We start from the raw sequence: 18,839 nt of genomic DNA on the forward strand, positions 1-18,839 counted from the left end.
ATTCACTTGACTCTATAGAGAGTACGCTATCGGTTTTATGGCGGGTTTAACCTTTTATAGTGAGGCAACTTCGCTTCTGGGGACGGGTGAAGTTTTTGTCATTATATCGTTAGAGCTTGGTACAGCGTTACTTCTTCCGGCTGTTGGATAGACAAATAACTCTGAGTGAGAATCAGATATATCTTCTTCAGTGTGCTTCGCTTGTAGGCTCCAGGATCAAGGCTGAAGACTACAGCCGAGTTTAGTATGCAACCCGCCTTCAGCCTCTATCACGAGGCCTATACAGGACCGATAACACATAACTTTGCCTTTCCGGTCATGGTCTGTAAGCGTAAGATGTATCTTTGCGTGGCTGAGTGTGACTCACGATGTCTGCGCTATCCCATCATTTAACAGGTCATAGTCCTTTTTAATGAATCTGTGGAACTAATAACTTATCATCTCTACCACTTACTCTTCCATTCAAAATGACGGACAACCTCTACCGTGCCATTCGTGCAAAATTCACTGACGACACCATTACCGTATACCAAGCATATTCAGATGAAATTGCAGACGCTGCACTCGGGGCAAACACCTTTGTGTCTCCCTTTAAACGCGGTCGAATGACCTGGATCAAACCCTCTTTCCTCTGGGTAGCATATCGAAGCGGATGGGCGACGAAGCCTAACCAGGAGCGCGTTCTGGCAATCGAGATTACTCGCTCTGGTTTCGAATGGGCACTGCGCAATGCTTGCTTGAGCCATGTAGATGAGTCGCTTTACAGAGACAAATCAGCCTGGGAAGCACGTATGCAAGCCTCCTGTGTCCGGGTGCAATGGGATCCTGAACGAGACTTCAACTTCACTCCACTCAATTACCGGTCAATACAAATTGGGCTGAAGGGAGAAGCAGTTGATCGATACGTGGACGAATGGATTGTATCTATCGCGGATGCCACGGAGCAGATACGAACGGTCTCACGACTGGTTTCATCTGGCCGATTGAGTGAGGCTGGCAAGGAACTGCCGGAAGAGAAGCTATATGATATCCCTGAAGATGTTGCAAAAATTATAGGGGCATCATATGCCGTCAAAGAATAAATGTCACACCGCATGTGCCAATGTGCTTTTTGTACATCGTCTTGTTTGAGCCTGGATATAAAGTAGCACAGTATTTGATATAGCTACGATGAACTTTTATGAAGTAAAAATTGATAAATGTACTACCAATAATTGGATTTTATAGAAATATATCTACACGTAGTATCTGATGCGAGATCCTTAACACAGTTAAGAGGATTCAATCAACCAGTCAAGAAAGGGAAAGGAGGTCAGTGGAACGAACGATAACACACGGAACAAGGTAGCTAGTTAGCCAATTGCAAAGACTGGCATATCAATGCCTTGCTTCTGTCCCGCCTTGAAAGATATATAGAAAACAGGAGGGTATATAACATCTTTTTTTGGGGACCAAAGGGGTAGTAAGCACTGGGCTGGTTAAACAAGAAGAAATGAAAATGTGATCGATAGATCAGAATACCGCCCATTCCCTAAACCAGACAGATGGGCCATAAGAGGAGTTAAATAAGAGAGAAAAAAGACTGAAAAAAAAATAGGGTTACATGGCTGGGGTTATCCAGATATTTTCATAGCGGCAGGTTATGGCGTTATATAGAAAAACACCAAATGAAGAGCGGAGTATAGGTGGAGGAGCATGACAATGAAAGTGAGCGTTTAGAATCCCTTGAATGGATCGTAGCTTCGGAAGAATTCATTGCCCCCGCCATCTGATTCACGGAATTCGGTATCAGGACTCTGGGGCCAATAGTCCTTTCTCTTCCCACGATAGCCGCGCTGTCGCGGGATGTCACCTTTATCAACGAAAGCCTCCATTCTCATCGTGCCAACAGCGTCAAAGAAGTTCGCCATACCAGCAGGAGCATGCCCAGCAGTTTCAGATGTACGATGGCTGAAGCTGCTTTGTCCGCTGTGAACGATGGATGGAGCCGCAGATGTCGGTGAATGTAGGTCTGAGGATCCAGCAGTTGTTGAACTGTAGGCAGTAGCTACCGTATTGCTAGAGAAAGTCCGAAATGGGTTTGGTAATGGCCTGGGAGCGGTGTTGCTTCGTTTTCTAGAATGGGCTGCGAATCTTGGGACATTAGGGGGGTCGGCAGAGTCCATATTTTGATCTTGTCCCCCTGACATCTCGGGAAACGATTCCTCCGGCACGGTCGCCTGGGTTGTGCGAGACCTAGTAGGTATTGGGCGAGTCTTCCCCTTTGCGACCCTGATCGAGTCACGGATGGGGTTTCGACGTAGTGCTGCAGTTATTGGCCGTGGGACTGTTTCCACCTGGGGAACTGGCGGCAGTGTTGCAAGGTCATCAAGGCCTAGCGAGGAGTGGCTAAGGAAAGACAGGGCTGTCAACCAGACATAATGGCGCTCTAAGGTTAATGCTGTAAATTTTAAAGCTCTCTGGGGAGTCAAGATCAGGATTGAACGGTTGAATGAATTCTGTTGTGCGGCACCACGAGGTAAGGGGTTTTCATCCTTTACGTCAAGTACGGATTGAACGACCACTGGGTTGATATTAGTCTCAAACTGATAATAAAATTGATAGATGGGAGATATGCTTACACTTTCGTCCACTTTTACCTAGCAACGCAGATCCACTTGTTGGCTGCTTGCTGCTCCACATAACGGAACGTTCATAAGGGGCAAGCCATACCCACCTCTTGTGTCTCACCCCATTTCCAGAGATGTTGGCAGACATTTCCTCAGTATTTTTACCGCCTTCACCCCCTTCTTTGCTCTTGTCCTTATCTTTTGAAGACTCTGACATTCCAAATGACTTTCTTCTGCGTACATACTTGTACATCCATTCCCCGACCATAGTCTGGGCAATGGCATCGACAACACTAGTCTGTTGAACTGACACGGCAGAAGACACGTTACGCTCATGGTAAGGTTCTCCTGCCCTCGATGGCCGGCGTGAATCATTAGAACTGGGAGTTTTGTTGGAGATTGCAGTAGGATCCAATGGCTTAGGCGAACGATGAGGGAACAGCGGGCTCTCCGGGCCAGCAGACGATGTCGAGATAGAAGTAGGAGAGCGAAGAGAGCTAGAATGGTCATCACGATACTGTGTTCTCGACACAGCGGCGGCTGATCGTATCTTGCGAAGAGTGAAGTCTCGTCCCATAGTGCTAATATCTGAGAAAGATCCGCTTCCATATGGCGTGGGACTCTGAGCGCCTTCACTTTTAGCTGGCGGAGCCTTCCGGGAACTAAGGCGAGTGGGGACGGGGAAAGGAGGGCGAGACACAGCAACATTGGCCGGTTTTGTTGTGTTGGTAATGCGAGGACTTCGAGGACTCCGAGATCTTGACGAGGGTCGATGGTTGTTGGATGCCCTGGTAGGCCGTCGGCTGTTGGATGTCTGCCTAGAAGGGCCTGTTTTCTTATTTATTCTTGTCGAACCCCTAGAAGACGGTTTCCCGCGAGTTGCTGAAGAACGGCGGAGGCTTCCACTGGTAGGCTTTCCATCGGCTGTGGTAGCCTGGGAAAGCATAAATTCTTCATCTTCGGGACTTTCGTCCAGAACGGAGCAGTTGGAGGGTTTTGATACTAGCTTGCCCATCTTGATAGTATATGAGGCCATGGGTTGAGTTAGTATCGCATCATCGTCGTTGAATACTTCCTCGACAGGCAGACGAGATGATGGTTCGTCATCACTCTCATGATCGAACCCGGCAAATAAGCTGCTCGACCTGAATGGCCGTTTGATGTCACGTTGCATGTCTTCGGTGAGTGGGCCGTTGTCGTTATTACCGGGATACAGTGATATCGGTATATCAACAGGCGGGGCTTCTCGTAATCGGGGAGTCGTAGCGGATGTGTTAGTTGCTGTGGTATTTGTGGGGGGCGGGCGATATGGCTGGTAAACAACCGGTGACTTTTTTGCATCAGTCGCTCGCTCCACAGGTTGATCTGGGAAGGCGGATGGAAGCAGGTCAAATGGTACTCTGGCAGGCCTCTTGTCCACGCGGATCTCTTCGGTTTGGACTCCAGACGATTGCGTGTTCACTGAAGGCTCGGGGAGTGTCTGAGAAGAGGCATTCTTTGTCTGTGGAGGGAGCACGACGCTGGTTCTAGGAGTGACAGGATTAGACATCGGAGGATGGATCGCAATCATTGGAATGTTGAACTCGCGAGCCCCAATGGATGATTCTTCTGAAGAGTTATCTTGCTCTTCTTCAGTTTGGGTCGACGTAGATATCATCAAGTTTATATCTAGCCGGTGGTCAATCTGCGGCAGCTCAATCTGCGGCAGCTCCGTGTCTTGTTGAGATTGAGTATCAGGGGCTGCTTCGACAGTCTGGCATTCCGCAGATGCCACAGTAGCCGAGCTGGTTTGAACTCCCATGTCTGACGTTTCGTAGACCGGAGTGGCCTTCCCAGTCACACTTATCATGCCATCGGCATCTGGAGGAGTGATAGGGGTCTCCAGGATTAGCGGAGTAAACGGATCATGAATTCCACTAGCCATCATCGACTCTCTCAGCGGGGATGGAGGAGGAGTGAACTGTATTCCAACGTCTCGATAAGTTGCCTTGGAAATCGGGGTCTCTGCTGGTATTTCACGTTGCCATCTCGGTGAGGTAGGATTTGAGCAGCGATCTTTTACTGGAGAGTTTTGGGGACTGGTTGAATCGAATGCAAGGCCCAAGATCTTTCTTGCCTTTTGGCCTGTGAGTAACGACTGGCTAGACATTGGTCGCGGTTCGTGCGTAGACGTGAAGGGCTCTGTTTCAGCTCTTGACGGATCCTGGACACTGTCGTTTAGGCCCTCCTCAATGTCTTCGTTTTCGGTGTCATCACAAGCAAGCTCATCCGCAAGACTGGCGCCTTCCATGCTCGTACCGTTAAAAAGGCCAATAACAGAGCAGCGAAGGTGGTTCGCATCGCTGTTGAAAGTGCTAATACTGGAGTTGCTGTTCCTGCGCCCCGTCCCCGGGCTCTCTGACCGAAGGCTCATTGCATCCAGAGCCCGGGGAGTATTGGATTCTTCCTGGTCTTTATCTGACCCATCTAGCCGGCTGTCGAACTGGTGGGCATTATGTTTCCCATTGGCGGCCTGAGCGACCGTGATCTCATTGATAACAGTCTTGAGGCGTCCCTCAACGATATGGACCTTGGTCTCCAGCTTCCGTTTCTCGTCATCCCACCGCTGCCTGTCGGCATCCCATAGTTCCTGCGTACGCTCTGCCTGGTCCTGATACAACTTGGCCTTTTTCTGAACATCCTCCAATCTCCGTCTAGACTCTGCTATAGACTCCCAGGCCTCGTCTCTCTCCTTGGTCAGCTCGGTAACAGCACTGAGGGACCCGCCCTCGAGCAATTGGATCTGCTTCTTCAACGTCCTGTTCTCCTTTGCATGGTTGACAAGTGACTCCCGTAGAGACTCCTCCTCCGATCTGGAGACCTCTAGACTGAGCTCAAGCGACTCTAGAGTGTTCGATTTTCCTTCCAGGTCTCGGCGTAAAGACAGAATCTCGGATACCAGAGACGCGTGTAGCGTAGGAGTGAACCGCCGAGGGTCAAGAGGAGAGATGGACTCATCGTTTGCAGAAACAAACTTGTGAGATTCATGCCCTTCAGCCAGGTCAAACCGCAAAGCAGTCTGCTTAGGAGGAGAATCCATCCAGCTCAACGACTGACGGGACACGAGCGTCTGGTAAGGGGTATCCGTTAAGGCGTGGGAGGTGTATACACTCTCGTTATCCCTGGGGTCCATAGGAGTCTGGTTCAATGTCCCGAGCATGTCAATCCAATCTACCAGGTTTTCCCTTTTTTTCCCACGGTATATATTAGATATTAAGATAGATAGATATTATATCGTTGAATATCAAAGTCCTGGAGTTCAACCCCAAGTTCACTGCGCCCACTTCGGCCCATCAACACGGCAGCTTCGTTAACTGGAGATACCTTGGCTATGCGATCCTGTCATGGCAGATAAACCCCTCTGTGGATTGTAACTCATGCATCCATTCGTCAAGGCGTAAAAGAGAGCCGGGGTGAGAGCGGGTATGGTGAGTCGTATGCGGCCTTTCCGTTGGATGTGAAAAAAAGGGCGAAGTTCTGGATGATAAGCAAATATCTACAACAGACAAGCCATGCGATTAACAACAATCGATCAAGAACAAGCAAGCTGCAGCCAATAATAGCGATGACGATATTATTAAGGACCATGCAGTGTGCTTTAGCAGCGTGCAGAAAAGTAGGATAAGGATGCAGATAATGCAAGACTCAGGGGGGGTGTCGAGATATAGCCAACATTCAACGCCCAAGCAGCCCAAGGGGGAGAGAACATGTGAAGACAAACAAGGGGAAGAAGTACTTTCAAGGTCCCATATACGGTTATAATAACATATACTTACATGGTTTATAGAGAAGTGCAATTCATCAAACCGACAGGAAAAAGGCGGTGTTTCAAAATAAAATATATCAAATATCGGCAGAGAAGACGACTCGAGATGTCCAAAGCCACGAACAAAGCTGCACAACGCGAGCCATCCCAAGGGGAGAGGCTTCGAGAGCGCCCCAATGTTCTTTCCCCCCCTGGACGAGCTTGCGGCCCTTGAGATGCAGCGCTATGTCGGGAACGGCCTAGTGAACAAGAGCTCCTGGTGGAGATTAGAAGGGATGATGCCTGTTTGTGAGAGAAAAACTTCCGCGCGCGACAAGCTTGCATACGGGGGAAAGCACAGGAGAAATGTTATCAGTCGAAGAGACAAGTTGGCTGTCTGGCCTCTCTCCTCAAAATATTATACGAGACACTGCAGTCAGCTACCCACATGTCGTGCCGTCTACGTCGCCAATTATCGCCGCCCAACATCAACATCAACCCCCCTAGGCCATCCCCGAGAATGCCGGCGACAAGGAGAGAGAAGAAAAGGAAAAAAGAATAGAAAAAAGCAAAGAAAAAGGAGAGTGATTTTGAGTTTGCAAGTGTGAAGCCTGTTGTGGGAGATACTGATGGCATGACTTATAATATCAACTACTAATAATGCCAATACGTGCAACGGCACCATCGCCGGCTTTGACTGGCCTTCTTTTAACTGGACAACAATTCTTGATTTAAAAAAAAACTCGTCTTCTCATTGGAAAGGAGCACTCCACCGGGGAAGATGCGCCGTTGATCATGGACAAATGAGCAAGTCTCTTCCAGCGGCCCGAGAGCTGCGCCAGTTCGTATTTCTAGACCGTCAAGGCTCATCCTGGTTCGATATCAGAATATACGATGCTCTTAGCCCAGAGGGAACTGTGGGCTCGCTGCATCGGGTGCGAAGCTTTGCTGCACCCAACCTTACCCATACTTCTGCTGCTTTCCTGGGGTGTGAAAGCATGCACTCAGGAATTGAGTTGTGAGCTCACTTTTCTCCTTCCCATGAGAGAGTACTGGAATGCGATCTGTCGAAAAGAATTTGGGCTCGAAGAGACGGGAAGGCCGCCATTCGACCGATATATAGGTTGACCGGAAAAAGCAAGCTGGAGGAAGGAAAAGAAACGTCGACCCCAAGGCCGTTGTGAGAACCATATCAGGCCATTTTATTACCCTCTGTTTTTTTCATCCCCCTTGTCCGACTACTACTCTATCAAGATGTTTCGCCGAGCAGATTATTTTAATTGGGGATACAGGATCTAATATATCACAAGGGTTGTGTTTGTTGACAAGGCCGATCCCCACATGGATTGGACGGACAGAGAGTTCTCGAACCAAGGATGGCAGCTTGGGAGAGAGACGCCAATATGGGCCTTTCCCATACATTCCGTCGGCCATGGACGTCTGTCCATGGTTCATCCCGCTGGCCGATCCAAGGGCTGGGAGGCGAAGCGGCCAGGGAGATGCAAGGGAAAGCGAACATCGCAATTACCGCCAACTGCCACTGCCACTGCCACTACTACCGACCAACCGACTAGCCGAGCAGCCCAACAAGATATCCTCGGACATTAAGGACCATCCATCCTGATCGCTGATTCTGTCTGTCTTGAGATTTTGGAATGGAACCTCCTCCCAAAAACAAAGGGAAAAATATATTACAAGCGCGTTTTTAACATGCGAAGTTGAAGTGTATTAGTATTTTAGCCCCCTGCCTAAGTGTATTTAATAGCTCCACACAGGCGCTGTGTGGGCAGTGAAGGCGGACGCCATCCTGAGCCGCTGCACCACTTCCTATGTTGTATATACACGATGTTTGGTGATGGTGTCAAGGGCGACGCAGATGCGCTGTTCTGAGGTCACCAAAAGGGGTTAGTCTTATGGCAATGCGACACTGCTTAGTCATCAAATGAACCTCCATGAGCCTAGCCTCTTTAGGCATGCTCTATCTACTTACAGATCGAACGCTCTGTATATGCTTACGGAGAACTCCCATTCCATGTTACGGAAGACAGGGGGGAGAATCGGTATGCGCCATGATTCTGATCTAATTAATCATAACGTAATGTGTAGGGATTTGTGTGGGTGATAGCGGTATCAAGCAATACCAGACAATGCAGGCAAGGCGGATATTCCAGCTCTTTCGTGTTCTACAGTTATACTCGGAGACCACCATCCCAACAGGGTCTTCGCTGGCCGTGATGGTGTTGCTTATGTATGGATAAGACAGCACACTTGCTTCGTAGATACAGGAGAGGGAATCGGATGAATTAAAATTGTCAACAAAAAACCAGTCTCTCTACCACCGACCAGTGCGGGCTCGCTTTGAACAGTTATAACTCCAGCTACCGATTGCGCCAAGCCAAGTCAACATCTACAGAGAGGCTCTTCCACACTATGTAGGCAGTACGGAGTACTATGTAGCTCAAATCTGGCTCTTTATGTACTCCGAACACTAATAATTTCTTCTTTTGTTTGCGGCGTCAGTTGTCCAATCAACGAACGGCAGCGGTATCCATTTTCTCGCCCTCGGCGGCTAATTGACATCCATGAACAGAGCATCAACTTGCCTGCCAATCAGCGCAGGCTCTCCTGTTTGACCGAATGCAGTACGGAGTATTTGACAGAAATCAAGGATCAAAGGGCGTTGGAATGCATTAGCCCCATGCATGAGCCAATCCTTGAGAGTCTGGGCCGTTTGACCACCTGTTGGCATATTGTCGATAACCTCGTTTCGTGCGGCGAGAGCTATGGAGGACATATGAGATGAATAGGAGGGTCGAAGGCCCATTTCAACTGCATCTTCACGCCAGTCCTCTTGAAAACATTGATCTTTGCAGAGACTTCTATTCAATTCACCCAAGTCTACCAACTATGGCTGTCACCGCATTCACCGCAGCCCAAGAGCTCGTCAACCACGCCGAGTGCGAGATTTATCCATGCTGAATTGTTCTGAATAGCTATGTGGTAAGGAGGTAAGCGATGCACACTTTTATCTTTGGCCCTTTGACGACGAAGCCTGATAGGCGCATGCCGCGGGTGTCGCCTAGAGGAGCGCTTATGGGACTAAGTTCCGGCTCTCCTTTTTCTTTCGCCTTGCAAATAACAACGCTTGGTGGCGTGAATAGTCTATATATCTGGTCGTGAAGTGCTGTCCAGCTACTGGCATCTCGAAGGATTGCCTTTGAAGAATCCCATTGGCTCAACCTGGGCCTAGCTTAGACTAATCCTAGGCTACAGTATTCGAAGGTGGAAATAATATGGGTGTCATGTCACTGCCCCTCGCCCTTGACTACACCACCGTATATGCCTGATGGGCTTTAGCTGTCTAGACATCAAATCCCTCTTATGTAAGTATACCCATGTTGATTATTAAATTTGATACTGACTGGATTCTATGCATCCAAATGCCAGACGAGGAGATAATATATATAAAGCAGCGTCCCGACGCGAAAGACTTCCACCACTCCCTTTGCGATCAAGGCCATGGAGAGAAGAACGGTTTCATTGCCAATGGCGCCTGCATTCATGGTGTCCGCTCCAGGAAAAGTCATCGTCTTCGGTGAACATGCTGCGGTCTATAACAAGCCAGCCATTGCCGCAGCCATATCGCTGAGATCCTACCTCCTTGTCACCACCCTCTCCAAGTCCCAGCGCACCGTCACATTGAATTTTCGGGACATTCATTTGCACCACACTTGGTCAATCGATTCTCTGCCGTGGCATATCTTCAACCTTCCTTCCAAGAAGCAGTTCTACCACTCTCGTGTCGAGTCTCTCGACCAGGATTTACTCGCCGCCATCGAACCGCATGCTGCAGCTGTTTCTGTGGGCCTCGAAGAGAAGCAGAGGAAAATGCACGTACGATCTGCGACCGCTTTTCTCTATCTCTTCCTTTCCTTGGGCTCCCAGCAAAGTCCCGGATTCGTTTACACCCTTCGATCTACGATTCCAATTGGTGCCGGCCTGGGTAGCAGTGCTAGCGTTTGCGTTTGTTTGAGCACAGCGCTGCTCCTTCAGATTCGGGCCCTGGCAGGACCTCATCCCAACCAGCCTGTGAACGAAGCCAAGGATCAGATCGAGCGCATCAACCGCTGGGCATTCGTGGGGGAGCTCTGTAGCCACGGAGATCCTAGCGGGGTGGATAACACGGTCTCGTCTCAGGGTAAAGCAGTGCTTTTCCGCAAAAACACCAATGCGCCGTCATCCGTTACTCCTCTCCTCAAGTTCCCGGCGTTACGATTCCTTCTCGTCGACACCAAACAACAGCGTTCCACGGCCTCACAGGTGGAAAAGGTGCGAGCGCTGAAAGAAAGCCAGCCTGTGACGATAGAGTCGGTCTTGGAGGCCATCGGCAAACTCACCGAATCGGCATTGGATCATTTCTCCTCTGCAGATTTTAACGGCAATGGCGCCGCAGGAGCCATCGACAGCTTGGGCACCTTGATTCGCGTAAATCACGGCTTGCTAGATGCACTGGGTGTCTCCCACCGCCGCCTAGAGCGTGTCCGCGAGCTCGCAGATGATGCAGGTGTCGGTTGGACGAAGCTCACTGGCGCCGGAGGCGGTGGGTGTGCCATTACACTCCTCCGGCCAGGTGTCGACGAGGAAACGGTGGAAGAACTGGCACAAGAGCTCAGTGAGCATGGATTTGAGAAACACGAGGCGATGCTAGGTGTTGACGGAGTTGGTGTGCTTTGGCCCGCTATATTCAGAGACACGTTCAATGGAGAGAGCGAAGAAATCGACCAAGAGAAGTTCGAGAGTGTCATCGGTACTCATGGTATCGAGCAATTGGTTGGCGTAGGGGCACGGGAAGGCTTTGAAGGATGGAAGTTTTGGACACACAATGATTGATAATGGCCCATCACTAGGCGAAGATCGAGATTTAAACCCTTGTATTATTGAACCGTGGTATATACACTATGCTAATACATCTAGGTAGGTGCAACAAAGCATGCAATAAGCCGTGCTCTCAGCCTCCATAGCACGGAGCCAGGCACTCGTATTTCAGGGGTGTTATGTGGCCAGCCATGGAGGAATGATACCCATGCCATCGCAGGGCGAAGGGGTAACAATGCGTTTCCCGATTACATTGTGTATATAGGAAAAAATACATAATAGTCGTAGGCTAATAGAAGCCCAGGAAGCGAAAAAAGCTGGGCCTGCGCGGAAGCATGTTGACAGGCACATGATATAAAGGTACATACACCCGGCGGCCTAGAATCTAGTCGGTCTTCCTTAAGCCTTTCAAATATCCGTGGAGAAGAGCATGGATGGCGAAGATTAAGGGTGACATCGTGAAACTACAACTTTGCTCGTCCGTCTCTATTCGCCTTCGCTTGGAAGTATTCCTTCACTCTCAGCCTGGCCACCTCGACAATATCTGGATCTTCGACTGTTGGCGGAACGCTGACCGGCTCATCATACTTGCCCTCAGCTGCCTTCTCCACCAGCTCCCTCAATACCCGTCGAAGAGTCTTGCCGCTGCGTGTCTTTGGAATCATACCCTGGCCCTGGATGATCCCTCCGAGCGAGGCGATGGCTCCGATCTGCTCTCTTACCAAGGCATTCACCTCTTGGAAGAATTCCCTTGGCGGAGTTGCCGGTAGCGTACTTGAACCTGCTATGGCCGAGGAATGTAGCTGAACAAATGCGAATGGCATGTGTCCCTTGATACTGTCAGGCACGCCAACAACGCTCGCCTCTGCTGCCTTTGGATGAGAGAGAATGGCTTGTTCGATGGCTCCTGTAACTCTCGGGGTTAGCATATATCTTCGCAGCCATCGATGGGGAGACAATAAATACCTGTGCTGAACCTGTGTGCAGCTACGTTGATAACATCATCGGACCTCGACATGATATGGACATAGCCGTCCTGGTCGATCATGCCTGAGTCGCCGGTATCCATCCATCGGCTTGAAAAGCGCTTGAGATACCCGTTGTAAAACCGCTCGTCGTCGTTGAACAGGGTTGTGAACCCCGTCGGCGCGAATGGTAGAGCAAGCACGATATTCCCCATCGTACCGTACTCTACCTCATCGCCCTCGTCGTTGACAACACGCACGTCAAATCCAGGCATTGGCTTACCGGCAGATCCTGGCTTCGCTCTCAGCGCCCTGGTGGCCGGAATCTTCCCGCCAGCGATCCCCATATCAGGCCTCAGCGCAAGCCCCGTCATCGGCGATCCAGACTCTGACGACCACCAGTTATCTATAACCATCGCACCCGGCGCGGCATGCCTATCGAGGAGTTTTTGGAACGCTAACACGATGCTAGGCTCGCTTCTCTCGCCTGCCAGGAAGAGGGCTCGGAGCTGCTTCAACCCTCCACGTTGGCCGACCTGGTCGAATAGCTTTGCCGCCGGGTCTTCCCTGTGTATCACCCTCAACGCAGTCGGCGCGGTGAACAGAGCGTTCACTTTATGTTTCTCGACTATCCTCCAGAAGCTACCTGCGTCTGGAGTGCCCACTGGCTTACCTTCGTACAGCACCGTCGTAGCCCCGGCAAGGAGCGGTGCGTAGAGGATGAACGAATGACCAACAACCCATCCTAGATCCGAGGCACAGAACATCACATCTCCAGGCCCCTTGATATCAAAGAGATATTTGATGGACAAGTTAAGGCCAACAGCATGGCCACCGGCTTCTCTCAGGACTCCCTTGGGAGTACCGGTCGTACCTATACAACAGTTTATATCTTCTCTTTTTTTTTTCGCCACAAGGAACGTAACATATAACATATAACATACCACTGGTATAGATGATGTACAAACCCTCATCACTCCTTATAGGCACAGCATCAGCCCGTAGACCACGCCTTTTCCCATCCTCCACTAGACGCTGCCAATCGCGCTGGCCCAGGTTCTCCCGTATAGGCGACCAGCGGAGCTCCTCCCGCTGCCAGACAAGCACCTTTTCAGGCTTAAACGAGCTCTTGGAGACAGCGTCCTCGACCAGCCGTCTATAATCGATGGCGCCTTTCGTCCCTTCGACACCACAGGATGCGGTCATGATGACCTTTGGCTCGCCTGCCTCTATCCTCTGCGCAAGCGAGTTTGCCGCAAACCCGCCAAAGACAACAGCATGGATTGCCCCCAGTCTTGCAATTGCCAGTGCCGCAACCATCGCAGCGGGTATCATGGGCACTAGTTATGCATCATCAGTCACTCTAGTTCATTCATGTTCATATATATATGTATGTATATATATAAAGGGTAGTTGACCGTACTGTAAATCACCACCACATCACCTCTCCGAACGCCTGCTTCCCTCAAGACCCCAGCCAACACTTCCACTTCCCCCAGCAGCTGGCGGTAAGTAATCTTCTCCTCGCGTCCCGTCACCGGCGACTCCCAGACGACAGCAACGTCCTCGCCCCGTCCGGCATGCACATGGCGGTCTACGCAGTTGTACGTCGTCGAGATCTCGCCGTCCGGGAACCACGTCCAGCTCTCATGCTCGACGCCGCCGGGCAAGACCTTGGTTCCTCTACGAAGGCTGCGAGACGGCTTCCTGTGCCAGTGTAGCTGCGCTGCGTGACGAGCCCAGAACTGCTCCGGGTGTACGAGCGATAGGCTCTGCACCGCGTCCTGAGGGTGTGGCGCGACCATTATTTAAATACGAATCGAACAACGCTGCTAAAGAGGCAAAATTCGAATGCTTGTAGAGTAACCTGTGCTTGTACCTCGTTTTTCGCCGGGCGGTCCTTTTTCCTTTTTGGTTCTGGAGGCTGGAAGCCGGTTGGTCGTCGGGTTGTTGGAGTTGTTGTTTGATAACCATCCGCCTTTCGCCAAGGAGTGTATCAGCCATCCGCCGACGGCGTTTAGGCCTGTCCTTGCAGGCCTGTCCGGGGATTGAGACGAGGGCTAGGACGGAGATAGTACGATGTCCTGGGCCAATGGCAGGGCGACGAGGCTGGCTAGTCCGACATGGATGAGCCCGGCTCGGGGAGGAGGTTGTTTACGAAGAGAAAAAAGGACGGCAAGGAGATGAAGAAGGCAGATAGAAATGGAATGAATATACACCGTCTACTAAGTGAGATGTCCACCCAACCCTGAGCACGTTAGCTGTGATGATAAATATTATATACATTGCAACCAGTCCCCAGGCCTAGACTAGTTAAAAAGGTAAAAGCCCGTTTGCAGAAGAGGGTGTGCGAGGAGGGTCGATATCATATCGCTGACCGGGCCGGCCGTTGTGATGCGACGGCGTTGGTGGCCAGTTGTAACCCCCTTCCCTTCGGTCGAGAGCCTCTTTCTCATTTCCACGGCCATATATATATATATATATGTAGGCTTCGCATTAGTGTTTGCGTGTATTGCGCAGGCGATAGCGTATCCGAACGGGTACCTCTCCAGAGGACGAAGGTAAGGGGGAAAAGGGGGTAGAGAGGAAAGAAAAGAAGGCGAAATATATAGATAGAACGTCTCTCACATTCAGGTTGTAGTCCCGCAGTCCCGCAAGTTCCGATGATCCATCACATCCGGCATGCAACCTCCCCATATCCATCCAATTGCTCAAGTTCTCCGTAGATTCTCCTCTTCCCCCACTTGATTAATGCAGACGAGAAAGTCCTGTAACTCCTGGGCTAGAGAAGCAAAAACCAAGACAAGAGGCGGCCGCGTAAAGAGAAAACAGAAATAAAAAAGGATAATTAACTTCTTCGTTCGTATAGATCATCAGGTCATGTAAAAAAAAAGATTCAGGTATGTAGCTCGATAGACGGTGGATGATAGAAGGATGATAGAAGGATGATAGAAGGATAATAGATGTGTATAAGTTTGTAAAATGGCAACGAACCGAAGGAAACGAAAACAAGGCCGTGGTGTAGCGGGTTGGCACCGGGGGAAATCTGAATATCCAAAAAAAAAAAAAAAAAAAAAAAACAGAGGGTATGATGAAGAAGGTATGACTGAACGGTGTAGGATTGACGGCGGAAAGCGAATAAAAAGAGGACAAATGGAAGAATCGACGTTGGAGGCAAAGATTCTAGAGAATCAAGCATTTGACGCCTCTGTGTGCTTTTGATCGATCGGGACGCAGGGCCTTTTGATACTCTGATCCGTTGAGGTCCCTGTTGGAGCCGCCCTGGCCGCCGAACCCGGTTGTCCTCCGGTCTGACGGCCGGTTGAGCTGCTGCTGCTGCTGCTGCTGCTGCCTCTGCTGCCTGAGGAGCCTGACGACGTCGAAGAACGCCTTTTCGACGTTGATACAGTTCTTAGCAGAGGCCTCGACGAACTCGCAGCCCAGGTCCTTGGCCAGAGCCATGCCTTCCTGCGAGGACACGGCGCGCTCGACGGCCTTGTCCGACTTGTTGCCGACGAGCATGACGGGAACGGGGCCGGCGGGGGTGGTCGAGATGGCGGAATTGAGAGGGGACGAGAGGTAGCTGGCCCCAGTGGGAGAGCCGGAGCTTGCAGATTCCTTGACGAGCTGGATCTGATGGTGGAACTTCTGTATCCTGGTGAAGGAAGAGCGCGAGGTGATGCTGTATACCAGAACGAACCCTTCGCCGTCCCTTATCCACTGGTCGCGCAGGGCGGTGTATTCTTCCTGTCCGGCGGTGTCGAGGACCTCGAGCATGCACGACTGCTGGTCGATGACGACTTGTTTGCGGTATGAGTCTTCGATGGTCGGATCGTACGTCTCGACGAAGTGGTTCAGACAGAGCTGCCTCTTGTTACTCTATACCCTGTGCCAGCCTGGAAAGGATATCAACAAACCTGGATTGTAAGAGCTGTCTTGCCCACTCCTCCATCGCCCAAGACAACGAGCTTATACAGAGTCATTTTCCCCGCCATGATTGCTGAACCGAAGAATTTTTGTTTATTGTCTTTCTTCTTTAAAAAAAATAATAATAATAAATGAAAGGAGCAGAGAGGAGAGGGAGGAGTTGTTTTTCAGTTGGAGGATCAGGTTCCAGACGGGTCGCGGGTATGCAAGTCCTCACCGGAGGGCAAAAGAATCAACAGCTTGATGGCTCAACAGTGGCGCCAGATGGACTCTGAGCACAAGAACAGATAGTATGAAGTAACTATATGCAGCCTTTTTGAATATCTGCGAACTAAATTAGCCTGGGAGGGAAGAGTGGAATGTTCTTGAACGGCAAGATCCACGCTGCGCCCCGTGGCGAAAACACGTCCGGACGACGCCAACGGGGGGAGCTGAGGGCAAAAAACAAAAAAATATAAATATAAATATGACAGAGAGGGAGGTCTAAAAGAGAAAGCTTGCACGAGGCGAAGAGAAGAAGAAGAAAAAGAAAGGGAGAGGGCAACGAACCCCCCGGAGTGTACTGATATACTGAGCTTGTTCCGCGGGTTTGGGCGTCGAAGGGGGGGGGGTGTCTCTTTGCGCAGACGACGACAGGACGGGGATGCTCCTTGAAGGGGGCTCTTGTAGCTGTGAGCTGCTGAAGCTGCGAGCGAACGGGGAGGCTACGGACAGGGACGGGAGTCGCCAGCAACCATTGACACTGACAGGAGAGAAGCTGGAAGTTCTGAAGGCTGGAAGGACGATGAAGGGCGAAGTTGAAGTTGAGAAAAGAAGCTCGTCTTTTTCCGAGGGATGACACGTGACCGCCATCGGGCTACGGATATAACAATACATAGATACACTGACATTAAGACATACAGACGTACAGACAAGTAGAGACAAGTAGATAGAGAGGGCTACAGTTGATAGCGGAAGCCGAGCTGCAGGAGCCTGGCCCGGTGGACGTCGACGTTCTCGACCTCAGCGGTGCGCCGCAGCCTGAGCATCTCCCTGTCGGTCAGGCGGTCGACTGCGACGGCCTCGTAGCGGGCGAGCTCGCGGTTCTGGCGCTGCAAGTACCACCGCAGGAAGACGACGCACGCGGTGGCGAGGAGCTGGCAGGCGACGGCGACGCCCAGCGCGAGCCGGTAGTGGGGCCGGTCCTGGTCGCGGTACGTGAAGGGCGTCCAGATGCTGGCCGAGTTGCCCATGCAGTTGATGAAGGCGTAGGCGGCCGCTCGTTTGGCCGGGGGACGCGGGATGGCGCTGGCCGTCCAGCCGTACAGCGTCCCGTTGAGGGCAAAGACGAAGACCATGAGGAAGAAGGAGAAGTAGCGCGGGCCGAAGCCGTCTGCGGCCATGAAGACGACGAAGCCGACGAGGGTGATGGGGATCGGGTACACGAAGAACCAGAAGCGGTTGTCCATGCGGTCGGAGCACCAGGAGTGCGCCAGGCTGTAGACGAGCATGAACAGGTAGGGCGGCGCGACGAGCAGCAGCGACACGACCCTGGAGTGGCCCAGCGTGCCCGTCAGGGTCGGGAAGAAGTTCTGGAAGCCCGAGGCGGCGGTGATGGACATGTAGGCGACGGCGATGGCGTACGTCTTGACGTCCGTCATGGCCAGCCGGAGGCCCCTGAGCTGGCTCATGCCGCCGGGCACGACGTCGACGTCTGCCTCCGCCGCCTCGACGGCCAGCCGCTTGTTGGCCACGGCCCGGAGGTCGGCGGGCAGCAGCCTCCACGTATCCGGGAAGTCGGGCAGCACCGCCATGGCGGCCAGCCCGACGGCGACGGTGACGGCCCCCTCGATGATGTACAGCCATCGCCAGGCGGACAGGCCGCGGGCGCCGGCCAGCCCGTCCAGGATCCCCGCCGCGACCAGGCTGCCGAACGCGCCGCTGACGAGGGAGCCGGAGTAGAAGACGCTCATGCGCAGCGACAGCTCCCGCTTCGTGTACCACTTCGACAGGTAGAAGAGCACGCCGGCGAAGAAGGGGGCCTCGACGAGCCCGAGCAGGAACCGGCAGGCCACCATCTGCGGGTACGTCTGCACGAGCGAGGTGAGCGCCGACACGGCCCCCCAGGCGACGGTGAAGCCGCCCAGGTAGAGCGAGGGGCGGCCCATGTAGTTGAGCAGCAGGTTGGACGGGACCTGCATCAGGATGTAGGCGACGAAGAGGACGGAGAGGCCGGTCTGGTACTGCGCGCCAACCAGCCCGAGATCCTCCTCCAGCCCCTGCAGTCGAGCAGCAGCGTAGTTGTTCCTATCCCGTTAGCATCTCGTCAGCATCTCGTCATGGCATCTCGTCATGGCATCTCGTCATGGCATCTCGTCATGGCATCTCGTCATGGCATCTCGTCATGGCATCTCGTCATGGCATCTCGTCATGGCATACTCACCGGTCGATGTAGTTCATGAGGTAGACGAGGATGACCGGCGGCATGATGAGGGCGTCTATCTTGCGCCGCAGCGTCCGCTCCAGCGCCAGCTCCTCCTCGCTGAGCAGCCGGAGACTCCCTGCGGTCTCTTCTCTCTTGGAGTCGTCCATCTTGCCTCTCGTCGCCTCCTTCGACAGGGCGGGCAGCCCGGCGTCTCGAGGATGGTAAAAAGCAGATCCCGGTTTTCAACTTATCCCAGTTTCTCCTACAGGACGAAC

At 51.9% G+C, this 18,839-nt stretch overlaps 7 protein-coding genes across 7 annotated transcripts; 3 read left to right on the forward strand and 4 right to left on the reverse strand.

The window, feature by feature from the left end:
- Positions 1–467: 467 nt before the first annotated feature.
- MCYG_00274 (conserved hypothetical protein) lies at positions 468–1,082 on the forward strand (the record flags this gene model as incomplete). Its single annotated transcript, XM_002850124.1, has 1 exon — positions 468–1,082. One exon carries the CDS (start codon positions 468–470, stop codon positions 1,080–1,082), a length of 615 nt encoding a protein of 204 aa, XP_002850170.1.
- A 633-nt stretch (positions 1,083–1,715) lies between these two features.
- On the reverse strand, positions 1,716–5,808 carry MCYG_00275 (conserved hypothetical protein; the record flags this gene model as incomplete). The annotated part of the gene is made up of 3 exons (XM_002850125.1): positions 1,716–2,585; positions 2,731–4,569; positions 4,672–5,808. 3 exons carry the CDS (start codon positions 5,806–5,808, stop codon positions 1,716–1,718), a joined length of 3,846 nt encoding a protein of 1,281 aa, XP_002850171.1.
- Positions 5,809–7,196: 1,388 nt separating this feature from the next.
- On the forward strand, positions 7,197–8,001 carry MCYG_00276 (uncharacterized protein; the record flags this gene model as incomplete). Its single annotated transcript, XM_002850126.1, has 2 exons — positions 7,197–7,411; positions 7,704–8,001. The coding sequence occupies 2 exons, from the start codon at positions 7,197–7,199 to the stop codon at positions 7,999–8,001; spliced, it is 513 nt and encodes a 170-aa protein (XP_002850172.1).
- A 1,938-nt stretch (positions 8,002–9,939) lies between these two features.
- MCYG_00277 (mevalonate kinase) lies at positions 9,940–11,283 on the forward strand (the record flags this gene model as incomplete). The annotated part of the gene is made up of 1 exon (XM_002850127.1): positions 9,940–11,283. One exon carries the CDS (start codon positions 9,940–9,942, stop codon positions 11,281–11,283), a length of 1,344 nt encoding a protein of 447 aa, XP_002850173.1.
- A 449-nt stretch (positions 11,284–11,732) lies between these two features.
- On the reverse strand, positions 11,733–14,038 carry MCYG_00278 (AMP-dependent synthetase and ligase; the record flags this gene model as incomplete). The annotated part of the gene is made up of 4 exons (XM_002850128.1): positions 11,733–12,175; positions 12,235–13,107; positions 13,178–13,573; positions 13,657–14,038. 4 exons carry the CDS (start codon positions 14,036–14,038, stop codon positions 11,733–11,735), a joined length of 2,094 nt encoding a protein of 697 aa, XP_002850174.1.
- A 1,378-nt stretch (positions 14,039–15,416) lies between these two features.
- MCYG_00279 (Ras2) lies at positions 15,417–16,228 on the reverse strand (the record flags this gene model as incomplete). The annotated part of the gene is made up of 2 exons (XM_002850129.1): positions 15,417–16,097; positions 16,151–16,228. The coding sequence occupies 2 exons, from the start codon at positions 16,226–16,228 to the stop codon at positions 15,417–15,419; spliced, it is 759 nt and encodes a 252-aa protein (XP_002850175.1).
- Positions 16,229–17,098: 870 nt separating this feature from the next.
- On the reverse strand, positions 17,099–18,731 carry MCYG_00280 (MFS transporter; the record flags this gene model as incomplete). Its single annotated transcript, XM_002850130.1, has 2 exons — positions 17,099–18,446; positions 18,583–18,731. The coding sequence occupies 2 exons, from the start codon at positions 18,729–18,731 to the stop codon at positions 17,099–17,101; spliced, it is 1,497 nt and encodes a 498-aa protein (XP_002850176.1).
- Between the last annotated feature and the right edge of the window lie 108 nt (positions 18,732–18,839).

The sequence above is a fragment of the Microsporum canis genome, genomic scaffold (genome assembly GCF_000151145.1).
Source record: "Microsporum canis CBS 113480 supercont1.1 genomic scaffold, whole genome shotgun sequence".
Classification (NCBI taxonomy): Eukaryota; Fungi; Ascomycota; class Eurotiomycetes; order Onygenales; family Arthrodermataceae; genus Microsporum; species Microsporum canis.